Consider the following 19,662-nt stretch of genomic DNA (forward strand, 5'->3'; position numbering starts at 1 on the left):
GGTGGCCCATGAGGGGACTCTTGCTTGAAGTTTAAAAAGCTCAGTTTGATCTTTCAATTGTGGGTTATAATGCATAACACCCAGCACTCCATCTAACACAAATTGCGATCGTCTCCGTTTGTGCCCCCAACAAGTGCTCTCACACCGATAGAGCACAGTCACCAATACCAACACACCCGGTCGCCTGACAGCCCTTCTACACACACGGGTGCGGCAAGAAGGCCCGTTATAATTTCGCAACCAAGGAAAGTCTTCTACTCAAAGCGGAATCGAAAAACAGTACAGCCTGCGCTCACGCTACAGTCAACGTTACGTAACCTCAGGCATAAGTAAAAAAAGGGAAAGATCACGTGAGTACGGGTGCTTTTTATTTATCAAGCAGAGCTAGCTAGGTTCAAATAAATTGTTAAAAATTCTCATAATATGTCTGACCACGAAGCAGATGATTCGGCCTTAGCAGGTTTTATTACACTTCAAAAGGAGCGTCTTCAAAGTCTAACACGTCTGCAGCAGAACTATAAGAAGGATGCCGCGTCTCGAAAAACCGAAAGCTATTTCATGAAGCGCCTGCAGCAGATCGAGAGTTTAAACGCGGCTTTTGAGACCACCCATCAAGTAATCATCTGCACCGAGGGATATGTCAAAACGGACTATCACGCCAAGAAGATCGCCGTCAGTTTCGAGGATCTGTACATGGAAACCTATTGCCTTGTAGCTGAAGGCCAACGAATAAAGTTCCCAGTGACGCCGTCCTCAGCCTCGGCACCCACCGCCGTGTCGACGGTTGCCGACGCACGTGTCCACATGCCACAACTGCCAGTGCCCAAGTTTAGCGAAAACTGTGTGGACTGGCCTGGATATTATGACGCCTTCACTCGGTTAATTCATCAAAATGAGCGGCTGGACAATATTCAACGGTTTCATTTCCTCAAGGAATCTCTGCCAGCTGGTCGAGATTGCGATATTCGTCAAATTCCTTTGACGGCCGCTAACTATACGGTAGCATGGGACACACTAATTCAGCGCTATAACAATCCACTCGTGGTCTTCTCCAATCACAGGAACATGTTGTACCAGTTGCCAAGCCTAAGCAAGGAGAAGCCCGATGATATTCGATCTATGATCAGTGCAGTCAACGTCTGCGCAGTCGCCTTTAACACCATCAACGCGTCGTTGCAGAACGGGGATCACTGGCTCGCCCATTATTTGACTGCAAAATTACCGAAAGAGACGCACTCCGCCTGGGAACATAATCTCGGCAGTCAAACCCACATTCCCTCGTACAAGGATCTCGAACAGTTTCTCAACAACCGGTTAATCACCCTGGACGCCATTGAAAATAGAATCTGTTCGGGCACCAACCAATCTGGATCATCACTGGATCATCACCCCACAAAACGTATCTCGGTTCATAACATCCACGCGCAACCAAGCCCCCCTGTGCTTCGTTGCCCACACTGCAATGGTAATCATATCCTTTGTCGATGTCAGCAATTCCTTAGCTTGGATTGCTACCAACGTAAGGAGGTCGTGAGTAAGTCAAATCTATGCCTCAACTGCCTGAGCAAATCGCACATGCTGGCCCGCTGTTCAAGTGTAAAGAATTGCTACCACTGTGGACAACGCCACCATTCTTTACTTCATCCGGCCGCGGCGCCAAGCATCACTCAAGCCCCCCAACCTTACTCGCCGACCGTATCATCCAGTCAACCACATATCGCTTCGATTATGAACAACGACACCTCACCAGTTAGCCCTTTTGCTAATCCAAACCTCCAATGTTATTCTTCCTTAGCCTCCCATGCAACGCGACAGAATATCTTGCTAGCTACCGCACGGATTATTGTCTGCCACCCCCAGAGCCGCGCTCAAGCAACAATAACTGCCCTCATCGATCAGGGGTCGGAAGCTACAATAATCTCAGAGCATACCGTCCAAGCTCTCCAGCTTCCACGATGCAGAATCCGCGCTTCGATCGCCGGCGTCGGCCAAACTACTGGTCAACGGTGCAACTTTACGGCAAGATGCTGCATCCGAACGTCGCTAAACCCAACGTTCAATCTAGATGTCGACTCTGCGTACGTTATGAACTCGCTGACCTCACATCTACCAAACCAATCGTTTTCGCCTCAAAACTGGAAACACATCAACGGACTCCAGCTCTCGGATCCTTTATACTATCGCTCGAAACGCATAGATCTCATCATCGGAGCCGACCTCATGGCGGGTCTTATCCTTCCGGTAACCCGAATCGGAAATCCATACGAACCTATTGCACAAAATTCTCACTTAGGTTGGATGATACTCGGCAAGTTCCAGGAATCAATCCACACACTTAATATTCGCTGTCATCAAACCACGCTAGACACGGAATCGCTTTTGAAAATTTTTTGCGAAATAGAATCTGTCCCAAGCCGATCACTTCAATCTGACGAAGAGCGGTGGTGTGAGTCCTTCTTTAAGGAAACGCACACACGTCAAGCAAACGGTAGTTTTATGGTAAGACTACCTTTCAAATGGCATTTCGATCCCACAATGGCCCTAGGAAAATCGCATCAAGTCGCTTTAAACAGGTTTCTTCAATTAGAGCGGCGTTATGAACGGGATCCAGACAAATGGATTCGCTACAAGGAGGGAATCGAAGAATATTTTGAATTGGGACAAATCACACCAGCAGTCTCTAGTGAGAGATCAACCGTCAGTACCTCCAAAAAATCTTGTCGGGTTGAATCCTGCGTTCTTCCTCATCACGCTGTCTATAAAGAAGACAGTCTCACCACCAAACAGCGCATTGTATTCGACGCATCGGCAAAGACCTCAAACGGTCGATCTCTAAACGATGTATTGTCCGTAGGACCCACTCTCCAAAATGATCTCCCTGCAGTGTTGCTGAATTGGAGACAGTACCGGCATGTTTTCACCGCCGACATCCAGCGCATGTACCGCTGCATCGACGTACATCCGGACAACACGTAGTACCAGCGGATTTTATGGCGGTCGGCGGATGGAAACATCAAGGAATATTGCCTGTCAACTGTAACTTTCGGTACCGCTTCTGCACCATTCACCGCCATTAGAGTCGTTCGTCAACTTGCAGAGGATGAACGCGAAAATTATCCACTGGCAGAAGAGGTCTTAAAGCACGAAATCTACGTCGACGATATTCTTTCTGGTGATCACACTATCTCAGCAGCACAAAACAAGAGTTTACAAATCCAGAACGCTCTAAAATCCGCAAATATGGAATTGAGAAAATGGTCTAGTAACGACATAGCGCTTCTAGACAGCATTCCTTCATCAAACCGATGCAATCAAACGTCACGAAGCTGGGACAGCTCTGATACAGTCAAAACCTTAGGAATGCATTGGTTACCTAACCAAGACTGTTTCACCTACAAATTGCAAGCGAGCATTCCCACGGGTTCAACCAAAAGAGAAATTCTTTCGAGCATTGCCAGACTTTTCGATCCCTTAGGACTAATCGCCCCTATTCTCATTTCAGCAAAATTAATTCTAAAGGAAGTCACAATGGCACACCTCCATTCCGAGAACGATCGCAAGCACTTAGGGTGGGACGACCCAGTACACAGTTCTATCGCTAACAAATGGAAAAAGTTCCGTGTCAATCTGGAGGACATCATCAAAATCCGAATACCTCGCAGCGTACGGTATATGCCAGACTTTCGCCATGATATCCAGTTGCACGCTTTCTGCGACGGGTCCACTCACGCCTACGCAGCGGCGGTTTACATGCGTATACCCCAACCTGATTCATCGTTTTATACCACTCTCATCACTGCAAAATCCAAAATCTGTCCAACGAAACCCCTCACGATCCCGAGGACCGAGTTATGCGGCGCTGTGCTGGCAACCAAACTAACTAAATGGGTAGTAGCAAACAATTGTTGGAAAAAATCTCCGTTACATACTGGACGGACGCCACTATCGTTCTCCACTGGATCAAAGGAGATGTTACTAGATGGAAAACGTTCGTTGCCAATCGCGTTGCCTACATTCTGGACCACAGCGACTCAAACCAATGGAGACATGTTCCCACGGCAGATAATCCAGCAGACAGCGCCACGAGAGGACTATCCCCATCAGAAATCTCCATCTTTGATCTCTGGTGGCACGGACCATCATGGTTGAGGCAACACTCCAGTGAGTGGCCGGACACAGAGGTACCGAACATAAAGTTTGATGAGCAGTCCCTAGAAGCAAAATCTTTGCAAATTCGTTTGCACACCACCCAAGTAGACATTAATCTCATTGAGCGGCTTTCAACTTACACCAAACTCGTTCGAGTCATAGCATACATACTGCGCTTTTGTCACAACGCTCAATCGAAGAAAACCAGATCTTACAGTCAGCTGTCGCCAGAGGAACTGGACAATGCACTTCGCTGCGTCGTGAAAATAGTACAAGCCGAGACCTTTCAATCCGACATGCACGCGATCCTCGCAGAAAATCCTCTGCCTCCGAAGAGCACTCTAAGAAATCTCACTCCCTTTCTTGACGACGGCATCTTACGCGTTCGCGGTCGTCTCAAACATTCCAACCTTTCTTTCGATCGCAAACATCCAATCATCTTACCGCAGCGTCATTTCTTTACAGAGCTGGTAATTCAGAACTCCCATCACGCTACCCTGCATGGCGGCGCTCATCTTACTTTAGCCCACACGAGGTACAAATTCTGGATTCCAAATGGGAGACAAGCCGTCCGAACAATCCTTCGAAAATGCATCACGTGCTTCCGCGCGTCACCTAGCATCGGAAGTCAATTGATGGGCGACCTCCCGGTGCACAGAGTCAACCCACCAAACCGCCCATTCATTGCGAACGGCGTCGATTATACCGGGGCAATCGAAATCCAGGCAGCACGGCTTCGTGGGACAAGTACTTACAAAGGATACATTGCTATTTTCGTCTGCTTGGCTACGAAGGCACTTCACCTAGAAGCGGTTACCGGACTCTCGTCGGAACACTTCCTACTAGCACTACCGTCAAGCATCACCTGAAGAGGACTGTCGAAAGTCACAAGCAGACTTATGAGGAACTCGCAACGGTGCTTATCCGGATTGAAGCTTGCCTAAACTCTCGGCCACTTTGTCCGCTAACAGCGGATCCAGACGACTTAGAAGCTCTCACGCCGGCACATTTTCTCATTGGTGACAGCCTGCTCGCACCTGCCCATTGTCGCCCTCAAAACTCGTCGTTCCGTGAGCAATTTCTGTCTCATCAAAATTTGATCCGTCAGTTTTGGACGCAATGGAGCCGAGATTGGCTGTCCCATCTTCAAACTCGCCCAAAATGGTGTCAAGAAAAGGAGAATTTTAAAATCAACGAATTAGTACTCATGAAGGACGATCAACTGCCTCCATCGCAATGGTCGCTCGGTAGAATTACCAGTCTCCATCCTGGAAAGGATTCACTCGTTCGAGTTGTAACACTGAAAACAAAATCAGGCAGTCAAAAACGCTCCATCTCCAAGCTTTGTCGCCTGCCGATCTCATGCTAACATGAACCAGCTATTGCTCCCTTGGTAATCAATTGCATCCGTATGTTATTTCTCTTTCTCTTTGTCTAAGCCGCTTCGAGTACAAGGGAATTTATATCCAGAATCCTGAACAACACATGTATCACGCGGGTTTCGCATTGGCGGGCGGCATGTTCAGTCCCACGGTACTTGGTTCGTATGCACAGTTGATCGCCCTGCCAACTGAAGACGAAGGTCAGGAGATCTGGCAACCCGACAGAACGAGAGAGAAGGGCAGTGAGAACTACAAGCTTCAGCGCCCGGAACAACATTGTCTTCTTTTATTTTGCTGTCCATTGCGACCCATTATTTTGTTAAAGTTAATTAATGAAGAAGAGTGAAGTGTACACATTATAAGCTAATGAATTAAAGGCTAAACTGTTATATTTGAACTTCAGTCGTTTAATTACTTCCAAGAGCCCTTCTTACAATGACAGCCGTACAGAGCTTTTTTTGGCACGGCGTCACAACTGAACAGGTATATTTTATCAATTCACTATCCACAAACACATGAAAGTAGCCATGCTTTAAATCTTATTTCGAAAATATTGTTTTATTTACTAATGTATCTAATAAATCGTCAATCAAAGGTAACGGATAATTATCTTTCACCATAGTCTTGTTAAGCTTTCGGTAATCTACACATAGTCGTAAGTCGCCTGACTTCTTTTTAACTAACACTATTGGAGATGCATACTCAGATTCACTTGGTATTCGTTCCTTCACTTAAGTATTAGTCTAATATTACCTGTAATTTTTCTTTTTCTGTGTAAGCTAAACGTCTGGGCGAACAACTGAATGGTTTTGAGTCCTCTAATCTTAATTTCATTTCGCATCTGACTTCCGGTTCCTTTGGCCTTTCTTTATTTACATAACAACTTTCTACCATCCTAACAAACTGACACCTAACATTATAATTCACATGATAACCAACTTTGTATTCTACACTTTCATCCGTTAAATTTATATTAAATAATTCCTTTTCCACTAGATTTATTTCCGGCTCAATATAATTTTTATTCGTAACTTCTTCTTCATCTCTGATTTTACTAAAAATTTCTTTAATTGTTTCCCTGCTGTCCCTAATTCCATGATTAACATCGCTAAAAATTGTATTTTTATCCCTAACATTACTAACAACATCGCTAATTATTTGCTTTTCATCACTAACATCATCGCTAACTATCTGCTTTTCATCACTAACTTCATCGCTAACTATCTGCTTTTCATCACTAACATCAGAAGGATTTTCAATATTCTCAACTGTAACCATTTTCAAAGTGTCAAGGTTTAAATTTAGATTACAAGCATCCATAAAATCTCGCCCCAAGATTACATCATGACTCATAGATTCGTTTGCCACAATAACTAAATTAAAATGTACTTTACTTAAATTTTTCAAAACATAACATAATATTTTTTCATAAGTTTTCAGGTAACTTTTGTTTAAACCATAATACGAACTTAAAACTGGTAATTTCGAAATGTCTTCTGGCACTTTGGATATTTTAATAAATGAAATTGGGCTTCCTGTATCTATGAGGCATTCTGCAATTAACCTGGTTTTAGAATCGTTTACAAAATTAATTTCAACATATCTTACATATTTGTTTTCGCCCTCGTTCTTGTTCTTGTTCTTCAAGTATTTCGCAACAAAGTGTCCCATCTCACCGCACGCATAGCATGATCCTTTCTCCCGCTTTGACTTCCTGCACTCGTACGCCCAATGCCTTTTTGCATTGCAATTGAAACAACGAGTCTCCTTGCTGTCCTTGGGATCCGTTGATGTCGTCGGCCTGCCAACTCCATATAGCTTTGGCAAGCTTACATCCGCAAATGCTCTCTTTATGTGCCCAGTATCCATAAAGCATTGAATATGCGCCAGATTGCGTAGCCCTTGATTGGGGATACCTTCGATGATGCAGCTCAACATTTCATCTGCATCAATATTAATGCCCTGAGCAAGCATTATCTTGTCGTCGACATAACTCCCGAAAGTTTCGCTTTGCTTCCATTGGCGCCCTTCGAATTTGCGCCGTATCTCCAACTTCGATGATTTTTCTCCAAACGTTGAGATCAGCTCTGCCATTAGGTCATCCAACGGTAGCAACACGCGGTCTGAATTTGCGTGCAGCCACTCATAAGCTTTTCCCTTTATTCTGCTCAGCATTAGCATCTTTACGAATTTTCCTCTTATTCCATAAATGGTCGCGATATTTTGCACTTGAGTAGTCCATTTGCGGGCACACGACTCGCCTGAAAACTCACTCAATACCTGTGCTGCCATGCCCAACGAGACGTCAATGCTCTCATTAAAATTTTCCACCACCGCTTTACGTTCGCTGCTTTTTGCGTTTCTAGAATTTTCCCCAGCCTGGTTGTGCATGCCGTCTTCTGCGTAATTCTCGTTCCTTCCACCGCCTTCGTTTTGTTCGCCGCATTTTTCGTTGCTCCGTTTGCCTCTAATTCTGAGAATGCTGCCAGCCACTTCGTCATTCGCTGCACCATCTTCGCCGTTAGTTTCGCTGTCTTCTTCGATGTAGTTCTCAATGCCGCCGTCACTTTTGTCGCCGTCTTCTTCGTCGTAGCTCTGGATTCCGCCGTCTTTGCCGTTTCTTTTATCTCCGTCTTTGCCGTTACTTCTGTCGCCACCTTCTTTCTGGAAAATTCCGCCGAGAACTTACACGAATGATCTAGAAGGAATACAATAACATACACATACATACATACTACGACGTAGCAATCCTGCTACATTTTTTACTACCTTTAAAGTTAAATATTTTAAAGCAGATAACAACAAAATCATTCCACAAGCCCCTAAAGGTATGCCATATCGAGATCCGAGTTCATTGGACCAAGTTATGGGCTTTTAAAGATGGAAGGCCCATTTCAGTAAACCTTCGCAAAATTAAAATGAAGATATAAAAACGGTCATATTTTTTACTACCTTTAAAGAGATATATTTTAATGCAGATAACAACATAATCATTCCACAAGCCCATAAAGGTATGCCATATCGAAATCCGAGTTCATTTGACCAAGTTATGGGCTTTTAAAGATGGAAAGCAGGCCCATTTCAGTAAACCTTCGCAAAATTAAAGTCAATGACATAAAAACGGTCATATTTTTTACTACCTTTAAAGTTATATATTTTAATGCAGTTAACAACAAAATCATTCCACAAGCCCCTAAAGGTATGCCATATCAAGATCCGAGTTCATTTGACCAAGTTATGGGCTTTTAAAGATGGAAGGCCCATTTCAGTAAACCTTCGCAAAATTAAAATCAATGACATAAAAACGGTCATATTTTTTACTACCTTTAAAGTTAAATATTTTAATGCAGATAACAACAAAATCATTCCACAAGCTCCTAAAGGTATGCCATATCGAGATCCGAGTTCATTTGACCAAGTTATGGGCTTTTAAAGATGGAAGGCCCATTTCAGTAAACCTTCGCAAAATTAAAATCAAGACACAAAAACGGTCATATTTTTTACTACCTTTAAAGAGATATATTTTAATGCAGATAACAACATAATCATTCCACAAGCCCATAAAGGTATGCCATATCGAAATCCGAGTTCATTTGACCAAGTTATGGGCTTTTAAAGATGGAAAGAAGGCCCATTTCTGTAAACCTTCGCAAAATTAAAATCAATGACATAAAAACGGTCATATTTTTTACTACCTTTAAAGTTAAATATTTTAATGCAGATAACAACAAAATCATTCCTCAAGCTCCTAAAGGTATGCCATATCGAGATCCGAGTTCATTTGACCAAGTTATGGGCTTTTAAAGATGGAAGGCCCATTTCAGTAAACCTTCGCAAAATTAAAATCAAGACACAAAAACGGTCATATTTTTTACTACCTTTAAAGTTATATATTTTAATGCAGTTAACAACAAAATCATTCCACAAGCCCCTAAAGGTATGCCATATTAAGATCCGAGTTCATTTGACCAAGTTATGGGCTTTTAAAGATGGAAGGCCCATTTCAGTAAACCTTCGCAAAATTAAAATCAAGACACAAAAACGGTCATATTTTTTACTACCTTTAAAGTTATATATTTTAATGCAGTTAACAACAAAATCATTCCACAAGCCCCTAAAGGTATGCCATATCAAGATCCGAGTTCATTTGACCAAGTTATGGGCTTTTAAAGATGGAAGGCCCATTTCAGTAAACCTTCGCAAAATTAAAATCAATGACATAAAAACGGTCATATTTTTTACTACCTTTAAAGTTAAATATTTTAATGCAGATAACAACAAAATCATTCCACAAGCTCCTAAAGGTATGCCATATCGAGATCCGAGTTCATTTGACCAAGTTATGGGCTTTTAAAGATGGAAGGCCCATTTCAGTAAACCTTCGCAAAATTAAAATCAAGACACAAAAACGGTCATATTTTTTACTACCTTTAAAGTTAAATATTTTAATGCAGATAACAACAAAATCATTCCACAAGCTCCTAAAGGTATGCCATATCGAGATCCGAGTTCATTTGACCAAGTTATGGGCTTTTAAAGATGGAAGGCCCATTTCAGTAAACCTTCGCAAAATTAAAATCAAGACATAAAAACGGTCATATTTTTTACTACCTTTAAAGAGATATATTTTAATGCAGATAACAACATAATCATTCCACAAGCCCATAAAGGTATGCCATATCGAAATCCGAGTTCATTTGACCAAGTTATGGGCTTTTAAAGATGGAAAGAGGTCCAATTTCAGTTAACCTTCGCAAAATTAAAATCAAGACATAAAAACGGTCATATTTATACCCGTTACTCGTAGAGTAAAAGGGTATACTAGATTCGTCGGAAAGTATGTAACAGGCAGAAGGAAGCGTTTCCGACCCCATAAAGTATATATATTCTTGATCAGGATCACTAGCCGAGTCGATCTAGCCATGTCCGTCTGTCCGTCTGTCCGTCTGTCCGTCTGTATGTCTGTCTGTCCGGATGAACGCTGAGATCTCGGAAACTATGAGAGCTAGGCTATTGAGATTTGGCGTACAGATTCCTGAGCTTCTTACGCAGCGCAAGTTTGTTTCAGTAGACTGCCACGCCCACTCTAACGCCCACAAACCGCCCAAAACTGTAACTCCTACAGTTTTTATGCTAGATAGAAAATTTTAACTGAAATGTATTGTTCTCAACAATACCTATCGATTGACCTAAAAAAAAGTTTGCCACGCCCACTAAAACGCCCACAAACCGCGAAAACCTGTGACGCCCACAATTTGCATGCTAGATAAGAAATTTTAACTGAAATGTATTGGTGTCGTCAATACCTATCGATTGATCCAAAAATAAATTTTCCACGCCCACTCTAACGCCCATAACGCTTAAATCTGTCTACCGCCGGTAGGTGGCGCATTTTAATCTCGCTTTGCTGCTTGCATATCTCCATTTCCCTTTGAGTAACGGGTATCTGATAGTCGAGGTACTCGACTATAGCGTTCTTCCTTGTTTTTACTACCTTTTAAGAAATATATTTTAATGCAGATAACAACATAATCATTCCACAAGCCCATAAAGGTATGCCATATCGAAATCCGAGTTCATTTGACCAGGTTATGGGCTTTTAAAGATGGAAAGAAGGCCCATTTCAGTAAACCTTCTCAAAATTAAAATCAATGACATAAAAACGGTCATATTTTTTACTACCTTTAAAGTTAAATATTTTAATGCAGATAACAACAAAATCATTCCACAAGCCCCTAAAGGTATGCCATATCGAGATCCGAGTTCGTTTGACCAAGTTATGGGCTTTTAAAGATGGAAGGCCCATTTCAGTAAACCTTCGCAAAATTAAAATCAAGGCATAAAAACGGTCATATTTTTTACTACCTTTAAAGAAATATATTTTAATGCAGATAACAACATAATCATTCCACAAGCCCATAAAGGTAAGTCATATCGAAATCCGAGTTCATTTGACCAGGCTATGGGCTTTTAAAGATGGAAAGAAGGCCCATTTCAGTAAACCTTCTCAAAATTAAAATCAATGACATAAAAACGTTCATATTTTTTACTAACTTTAAAGTTATATATTTTAATGCAGATAACAACATAATCATTCCACAAGCCCATAAAGGTATGCCATATCGAAATCCGAGTTCATTTGACCAGGTTATGGGCTTTTAAAGATGGAAAGAAGGCCCATTTCAGTAAACCTTCTCAAAATTAAAATCAATGACATAGGTTAGGTTAGGTTAGGGCGGCTGTCGGACTATAGTCCGACACACTTAGACCTCAATGGGTCCGTTGTGATACCGCATGATCTCGTTTCTTCCTTCTCTAGGGTCCCGTTTCTAGTAGTTTCAGCCTGTATTAAGCTGATCAGCATGTCTTCCACCCGGAAGATTTAATAAAGGCACTTATGCTTTTGAGATTAATCTCCGATATTTCGGTAAGATCGTCGATGAAGGGGCTTCCTAAGTGTTTCAGTCTGAGTCTGCATAGGGCTGGGCAGAAGCAGAGAAGGTGTTCTACCGTTTCCACTTCTTCCTCATCCCTACAGCTTCTGCAGAAATCATTTTGCGGGGCTTTTAACCTGCCGGCATGCGCGCCAACAAGCCAGTGGCCTGTAAGAGCTCGGATCAGCATGCCACACTCTGTGCGGCTGAGCTTGAGTAAGTCCGAGGTTTTTTTGTTGTTTATCACAGGCCATGTCTGGTGAGAGATGCGACACTGTGGTGCGTTTTGCCAATGGGTGTTGGCTGGTGTGTTGAAGTGGTTTTTTATGTTTAGCTTGCAAGTAGCCATGGGCATACCGACATTTTCCTCTCCTGGTAGGAGAGGCTTGGTGGTGCCCTGCCTGGCTAATTCGTCCGCTATGCAGTTGCCTACGATAGTAAACTGATTTGCCATCTCGTGGAGAGATCTGCGACAGTCTGCTATTGTACGACAGTTGGTGTTTGTCGAGTAGATCGACTTAATAGCCGCTTGGCTGTCACTATAAATGTTTAGGTGTCCTTTTTGGAGGCTAAGGTTCCTTAAACATGTTAGTGCTTCTTTTATAGCGTGGACCTCCGCCTAAAAGACGCTACAGTGGTCCGGGAGCCTGAATGACTTCCTGATATCTAATTGTTCGGAGTATACACCTCCGCCTACGTGTCCTTCTAATTTGGAGCCATCTGTATAGAAACAGATTGCGTCCGTCGTGCCCGGTCGGCTCTGTTCCCATTCCTCTCTATCAGGAATCAGGGCCTCAAAGTGTGACTATATTCAATAGATTTGCATAGATCTGTGATTTTCGGAATCGATTTATCATGCTGGAGAATTTTAGCATGGCCATATAATTGGGCTTTCCATTGCCCTGTGTCCCTCAGTCGAATAGCTGCCGATTTGGCCCTTTCCATGCCTGCTAAGTCCAGGCTAGGGAGGTTCAAGATCGCATTCAGCGCTTCATTCGGGGTGGTTCGAAGGAGTCAGTATGCATTGTTTGTGTAAGGCGGTCCACCACAGAGCCACTCCGTACAGTAGGATTGGCTTGACTACCGCTGTGTATATCCAGTTAACTATTCTTGGGGACATGCCCCATCCTAGCCCGATTGCTTTTTTACAGGAGTAAAGTGCAATGGTCGCTTTATTGGTTCTCTCTTGGTTGTTTAAGCCCCATTTGAGGCGTTTATCTAGTACTAACCCCAAGTACCTGGCGTGATCGCTAAAGGAGAGATTACAATTGTTTAAAATGGGTGGGTTAAGTAGTGGAATTTTGTACCTATTTGTAAATAGAACAAGTTCTGTTTTCGAGGGATTTACCCCGAGTCCGTTCGCTATCGTCCATTCCGATAGCATTTTAAGTTTAGCGGTCATAAGATCGCAAAGTGTTTGTGAATATTTTCCATTAAAGATGATGGCGACGTCGTCTGCGTATGCCACGACCTTACAACCTCCTCCCTCCAGGATCCGCAGTAGTTTATTTACTGCGATATTCCACAAGAGGGGTGATAGTACACCTCCTTGCGGGGTGCCTCTGTTCACTAGTCTAGTCTGGGTTGAGGTCCCTAGTGTGGCTGTGACCATTTTGCTTATCAGCAATTTATGGATTAGCCTCACCATTGGCGGCTCAACCCCTAGTTCTGTGAGAGATTCTGTTATAGCGGTGGGAAGCACGTTATTGAAGGCTCCCTCTATATCCAGGAGGGCGATCAGTGTGTATTCCTTGATGTTGAGTGATTTCTCGATGCTGCTTACCACCAAGTGTAGCGCCGATTCGGTTGACTTACCTTTGGTGTAAGCGTGTTGTGCTTCTGATATTTGTGTCGGGTCTACGGTGGCCCTTATGTGTAGGCTTATCATTCTTTCAAAGCTCTTAAGCAGGAATGATGTAAGGCTTATTGGCCTAAAATCCTTTGCTGTGGTGTGAGTGGCCTTCCCTGCCTTGGGAATGAAAACCACCTTTGTTTCTTGCCATGCTGTTGGTAGTTCTCCTACCGCCAGGATGCATTGGAAGATTTTTTTCAACCAGTTTATGGCTGTTTGTCCTGCTTGCTGGATGTGAGCCGGTGTTATTCCGTCCGGTCCCGGCGATTTGTATGGTTTGAAACTATGAATGGACCATTTCATGTTGCGGTCTGATAGGAGTGGATCTATTTCGATTCCTCTCCTCTTTCAGGTGGATGACCTGCTTGTTGGCTCCCCGGGAAGTGAGCGTCTAGGAGCAGGTCCAAGGACTCTTTACTGGAGTCTGACCATGATCCATCTGCTTTTTGAAGATAGCCCAAAGGCGCGGCTGTCTTAGAAAGTATTTTCCTGAGCCTAGCGGCATCAGTTGTTTTTTCTATGTCAGAGCAGAAGGTCTGCCATGCCGTTCGTTTTACTCTTCTAATGGCCTTTTTGTAAGAGGCTAGTTCAAACTTGTAGTTCAGCCAATTGGTGTCCTCATTTCCCGCTTTTGCTCTGTTAAACAGGCATCTGCAGTTGGTTCTGAGGATAGATAGTTGTTGGGTCCACCAGGGCGGTTTTTTCCTTCCTCTTGGTTTCTCTGTGGGGCATGCCACTTTGAAGGCAGTGTTGCATGCCTCTGTGAACTTGTATACTGTTTCGTCCAGCTCATGTGGGTTTGTGATGCTTTCTGATGGTTCCATGGGGAGGATATTTGTCAGAACTTCTTTGTACCTGTGCCAGTCTGCTCGTCTGGGGTTGGCGAAGCTGACCGGCAAGGGCGAATCAAGGGACAATACGGTTTCTATGAATCTATGGTCCGAGAAGGAGTGCTCGTCAGAGACTGCCCAGTTTTTGACTGCGCCTACGAGTGAATCTGATACCAAGGTTAGATCTATGATCGTTTGGCAAGCTTTAGTTATGAAAGTAGGGGCATTGCCCCTATTGCATAAAAATAGGTTCGAATTTAGAATAAAATCAAAAAGAGACTCACCTCTGTCGTTGTTGTTAGGGCAACCCCACTGGGTGTGATGGGCGTTGGCGTCACAGCCTATTACCAATCCGTACTTGAGCTTTTCGCATTCCTCTGCTAGTCCTCTGACCAGCGCATCTGGGGGGTTTTCCTTCTCAAAGGCCAAATAGGCCGATAGAACCCTTATAGAGCCACTCTGCAGCTCCAGGCTTACTGCGGTGTTGTCTCCGTTGCTGTAATTGCGAAGTAGAAATATACTAAGATGCCTTTTGGCTAATATGCAGGTTCGAATTTTACCTTCTTTGGGGTCAAGCATAAGCTTGTATTCCTTTGTTCCTAGTCCAGCAACCTTGCCTCCTACAACCCAAGGTTCCTGTACGAGGACTAGGTCGGCTCCGCCTTCTGACAGGCGAAGCAGAAGTGCAGCAGACGCTGCTTTACTGTGGTGAAGGTTTATTTGTAGAAGTCTTAATGACATCTACAGCCTCAACCTCCACCACAGTGACGTCGGCCTCCTCTGTGTCGCTGAGGTCCACGTCCTCGATTGCCGGTCCGAGCGCACGCATCTCTCTGCTTAGCGACGAATCGGTAGAGTAGCCGTCTCCGGCCCACCAGGTGCCTCCAACTCCTCAGCAAGCACCTGCTCGGCTGGGTTGCCGGCAGAGCTGCTAGCGGCGTTGGAGTCGCCCTTATACACTTTGATGTGTATCGCACTGAACCCGAAGTTCAGCACTCCACGAGCAGTCTCGATCGGAGCTACTGACTCCTTGTTCAGGACCAAAACCGCCTGGTTGACATCCCCTTTATGCTCCTCCACCTTGACGACTTTCCAGTCCTTCGTGGGGAGGTGCGGGTTGCATTCTTGCAACATGAAGAGGATGTCCTCCGGCGTCTTGATCGCTGCTGGAAGCCAGATCCACCAGTCAAGCGCAACGATGTTCGCCCCTTCGTAAACCTCGCCGAGCTTGCTTGTCGCCTCTTTGTACATCTCAGCCGACCGCTGACTGTCGCATGCTACCACCTTGACACTGCCTACCGTTGCTTTCGGCGCAGATGCGCACGTAGCGGAGGCGTTTGCGGTTGGCTTTCTGCCACCCATCATCCCCAGTTTGGGATGCGGCCCTTTCTGGGCCGTGCTGGTATGGAAGGTGGAACCAGTGTTCGTCTTATCCATGGGTTTTTTAAGAGTACCCGTCTCTATGTTTTTTGTTACTTTGTCTTCTGTTTTTTGATCCATACTTTGGTCCCACGAGTTGCGGAGAAGGGGAAAGGTCAACCCGGGCAGAGATCCGCGATGCCCGGGTAAGGCGATACTTAGAGCAGGGGGTCGCCATGTCCCTGAGCACACCGTTTGAGACTGGGCTATTTTCGATCCGGGCCCCCAGCCAGGCTGACTCTTGGCACGGTCCGTATTACACCGTAGTCCGGCCCGGAGTGAGATGTTGTTTGGGAGGGGAGTTGGGTAGGTGTTGTGTTGGGAGTGGGTTTGTGTAAAGCAACTATTTAGATGCGGCTGAACAACTCGCATCGTCGGTATTGCTTCGTTGCAAAATACCCGCTGGCTGTCCGGGACTGTTTATTTACTGGGGTTTCCGTCCACGGTACCATGCTTGACTTATCCCACCAGCTTATTCATAGTTGACCTCGAGAGAGGTCGTCCGCTATCCGCAACCTGCGACCCGCTCGGTTGCCCCAGCTAGGCGACTTTGGAACCATCTCACAAGTTCCTCAGCCGAGTTTTTTTTTTTTTTTTTTTTTTTACTACCTTTAAAGTTTTATATTTAAATGGAGATAACAACAAAATCATTCCACAAGCCCCTAAAGGTATGCCATATCGAGATCCGAGTTCATTTGACCAAGTTATGGGCTTTTAAAGATGGAAGGCCCATTTCAGTAAACCTTCTCAAAATTAAAATCAATGACATAAAAACGGTCATATTTTTTACTACCTTTAAAATTATATATTTTAATGCAGATAACAACAAAATCATTCCACAAGCCCCTAAAGGTATGCCATATCGAGATCCGAGTTTATTTGACCAAGTTATGGGCTTTTAAAGATGGAAGGCCCATTTCAGTAAACCTTCGCAAAATTAAAATCAAGACATAAAAACGGTCATATTTTTTACTACCTTTAAAGAGATATATTTTAATGCAGATAACAACATAATCATTCCACAAGCCCATAAAGGTATGCCATATCGAAATCCGAGTTCATTTGACCAAGTTATGGGCTTTTAAAGATGGAAAGAAGGCCCATTTCAGTAAACCTTCGCAAAATTAAAGTCAATGACATAAAAACGGTCATATTTTTTACTACCTTGAAAGTTATATATTTTAATGCAGATAACAACATAATCATTCCACAAGCCCATAAAGGTATGCCATATCGAAATCCGAGTTCATTTGACCAGGTTATGGGCTTTTAAAGATGGAAAGAAGGCCCATTTCAGTAAACCTTCTCAAAATTAAAATCAATGACATAAAAACGGTCATATTTTTTACTACCTTTAAAATTATATATTTTAATGCAGATAGCAACAAAATCATTCCACAAGCCCCTAAAGGTATGCCATATCGAGATCCGAGTTTATTTGACCAAGTTATGGGCTTTTAAAGATGGAAGGCCCATTTCAGTAAACCTTCGCAAAATTAAAATCAAGACATAAAAACGGTCATATTTTTTACTACCTTTAAAGAGATATATTTTAATGCAGATAACAACATAATCATTCCATAAGCCCATAAAGGTATGCCATATCGAAATCCGAGTTCATTTGACCAAGTTATGGGCTTTTAAAGATGGAAAGAAGGCCCATTTCAGTAAACCTTCGCAAAATTAAGGTCAATGACATAAAAACGGTCATATTTTTTACTACCTTGAAAGTTATATATTTTAATGCAGATAACAACATAATCATTCCACAAGCCCATAAAGGTATGCCATATCGAAATCCGAGTTCATTTGACCAAGTTATGGGCTTTTAAAGATGGATAGAAGGCCCATTTCTGTAAGCCTTCGCAAAATAAAAATCAATGACATAAAAACAGTCATATTTTTTACTACCTTTAAAGAGATATATTTTAATGCAGATAACAACATAATCATTCCACAAGCCCATAAAGGTATGCCATATCGAAATCCGAGTTCATTTGACCAAGTTATGGGCTTTTAAAGATGGAAAGCAGGCCCATTTCAGTAAACCTTCGCAAAATTAAAGTCAATGACATAAAAACGGTCATATTTCTTACTACCTTGAAAGTTATATATTTTAATGCAGATAACAACATAATCATTCCACAAGCCCATAAAGGTATGCTATATCGAAATCCGAGTTCATTTGACCAAGTTATGGGCTTTTAAAGATGGAAAGAAGGCCCCTTTCTGTAAACCTTCGCAAAATAAAAATCAATTACATAAAAACGGTCATATTTTTTACTACCTTTAAAGTTATATATTTTAATGCAGATAACAACAAAATCATTCCACAAGCCCCTAAAGGTATGCCATATCGAGATCCGAGTTCATTTGACCAAGTTATGGGCTTTTAAAGATGGAAGGCCCATTTCAGTAAACCTTCGAAAAATTAAAATCAATGACATAAAAACGGTCATATTTTTTACTACCTTTAAAGTTAAATATTTTAATGCAGAAAACAACAAAATCATTCCACAAGCTCCTAAAGGTATGCCATATCGAGATCCGAGTTCATTTGACCAAGTTATGGGCTTTTAAAGATGGAAGGTCCATTTCAGTAAACCTTCGCAAAATTAAAATCAATGACATAAAAACGGTCATATTTTTTACTACCTTTAAAGTTAAATATTTTAATGCAGATAACAACAAAATCATTCCACAAGCCCCTAAAGGTATGCCATATCGAGATCCGAGTTCATTTGACCAAGTTATGGGCTTTTAAAGATGGAAGGCCCATTTCAGTAAACCTTCGCAAAATTAAAATCAAGACATAAAAACGGTCATATTTTGTACTACCTTTAAAGAGATATATTTTAATGCAGATAACAACATAATCATTCCACAAGCCCATAAAGGTATGCCATATCGAAATCCGAGTTCATTTGACCAAGTTATGGGCTTTTAAAGATGGAAGGCCCATTTTAGTAAACCTTCGGAAAATTAAAATCAAGACATAAGAACGGTCATATTTTTTACTACCTTTAAAGAGATATATTTTAATGCAGATAACAACATAATCATTCCACAAGCCCATAAAGGTATGCCATATCGAAATCCGAGTTCATTTGACCAAGTTATGGGCTTTTAAAGATAGAAAGAAGGCCCATTTCAGTAAACCTTCGCAAAATTAAAGTCAATGACATAAAAACGGTCATATTTTTTATTGCAGATAACAACATAATCATTCCACAAGCCCATAAAGGTATGCCATATCGAAATCCGAGTTCATTTGACCAAGTTATGGGCTTTTAAAGATGGATAGAAGGCCCATTTCTGTAAGCCTTCGCAAAATAAAAATCAATGACATAAAAACAGTCATATTTTTTACTACCCTTAAAGTTATATATTTTAATGCAGATAACAACAAAATCATTCCACAAGCCCCTAAAGGTATGCCATATCGAGATCCGAGTTCATTTGACCAAGTTATGGGCTTTTAAAGATGGAAGGCCCATTTCAGTAAACCTTCGCAAAATTAAAATCAATGACATAAAAACGGTCATATTTTTTACTACCTTTAAAGTTAAATATTTTAATGCAGATAACAACAAAAT

General features: G+C 42.6%; 2 protein-coding genes across 2 annotated transcripts; both read left to right on the plus strand.

The window, feature by feature from the left end:
• The first annotated feature begins 423 nt into the window (after nt 1–423).
• LOC139355092 (uncharacterized) lies at nt 424–2,976 on the plus strand. Its single transcript, XM_070999411.1, has one exon. It carries the CDS (start codon nt 424–426, stop codon nt 2,974–2,976), a length of 2,553 nt encoding a protein of 850 aa, XP_070855512.1.
• A 908-nt stretch (nt 2,977–3,884) lies between these two features.
• On the plus strand, nt 3,885–5,877 carry LOC139355093 (uncharacterized). The gene is made up of 2 exons (XM_070999412.1): nt 3,885–4,684; nt 5,589–5,877. The coding sequence occupies exons 1-2, from the start codon at nt 3,885–3,887 to the stop codon at nt 5,875–5,877; spliced, it is 1,089 nt and encodes a 362-aa protein (XP_070855513.1).
• The last annotated feature ends 13,785 nt before the right edge of the window (nt 5,878–19,662 follow it).

The sequence above is a fragment of the Drosophila suzukii genome, unplaced genomic scaffold (genome assembly GCF_043229965.1).
Source record: "Drosophila suzukii unplaced genomic scaffold, CBGP_Dsuzu_IsoJpt1.0 scf_8, whole genome shotgun sequence".
Lineage (NCBI taxonomy): Eukaryota > Metazoa > Arthropoda > Insecta > Diptera > Drosophilidae > Drosophila > Drosophila suzukii.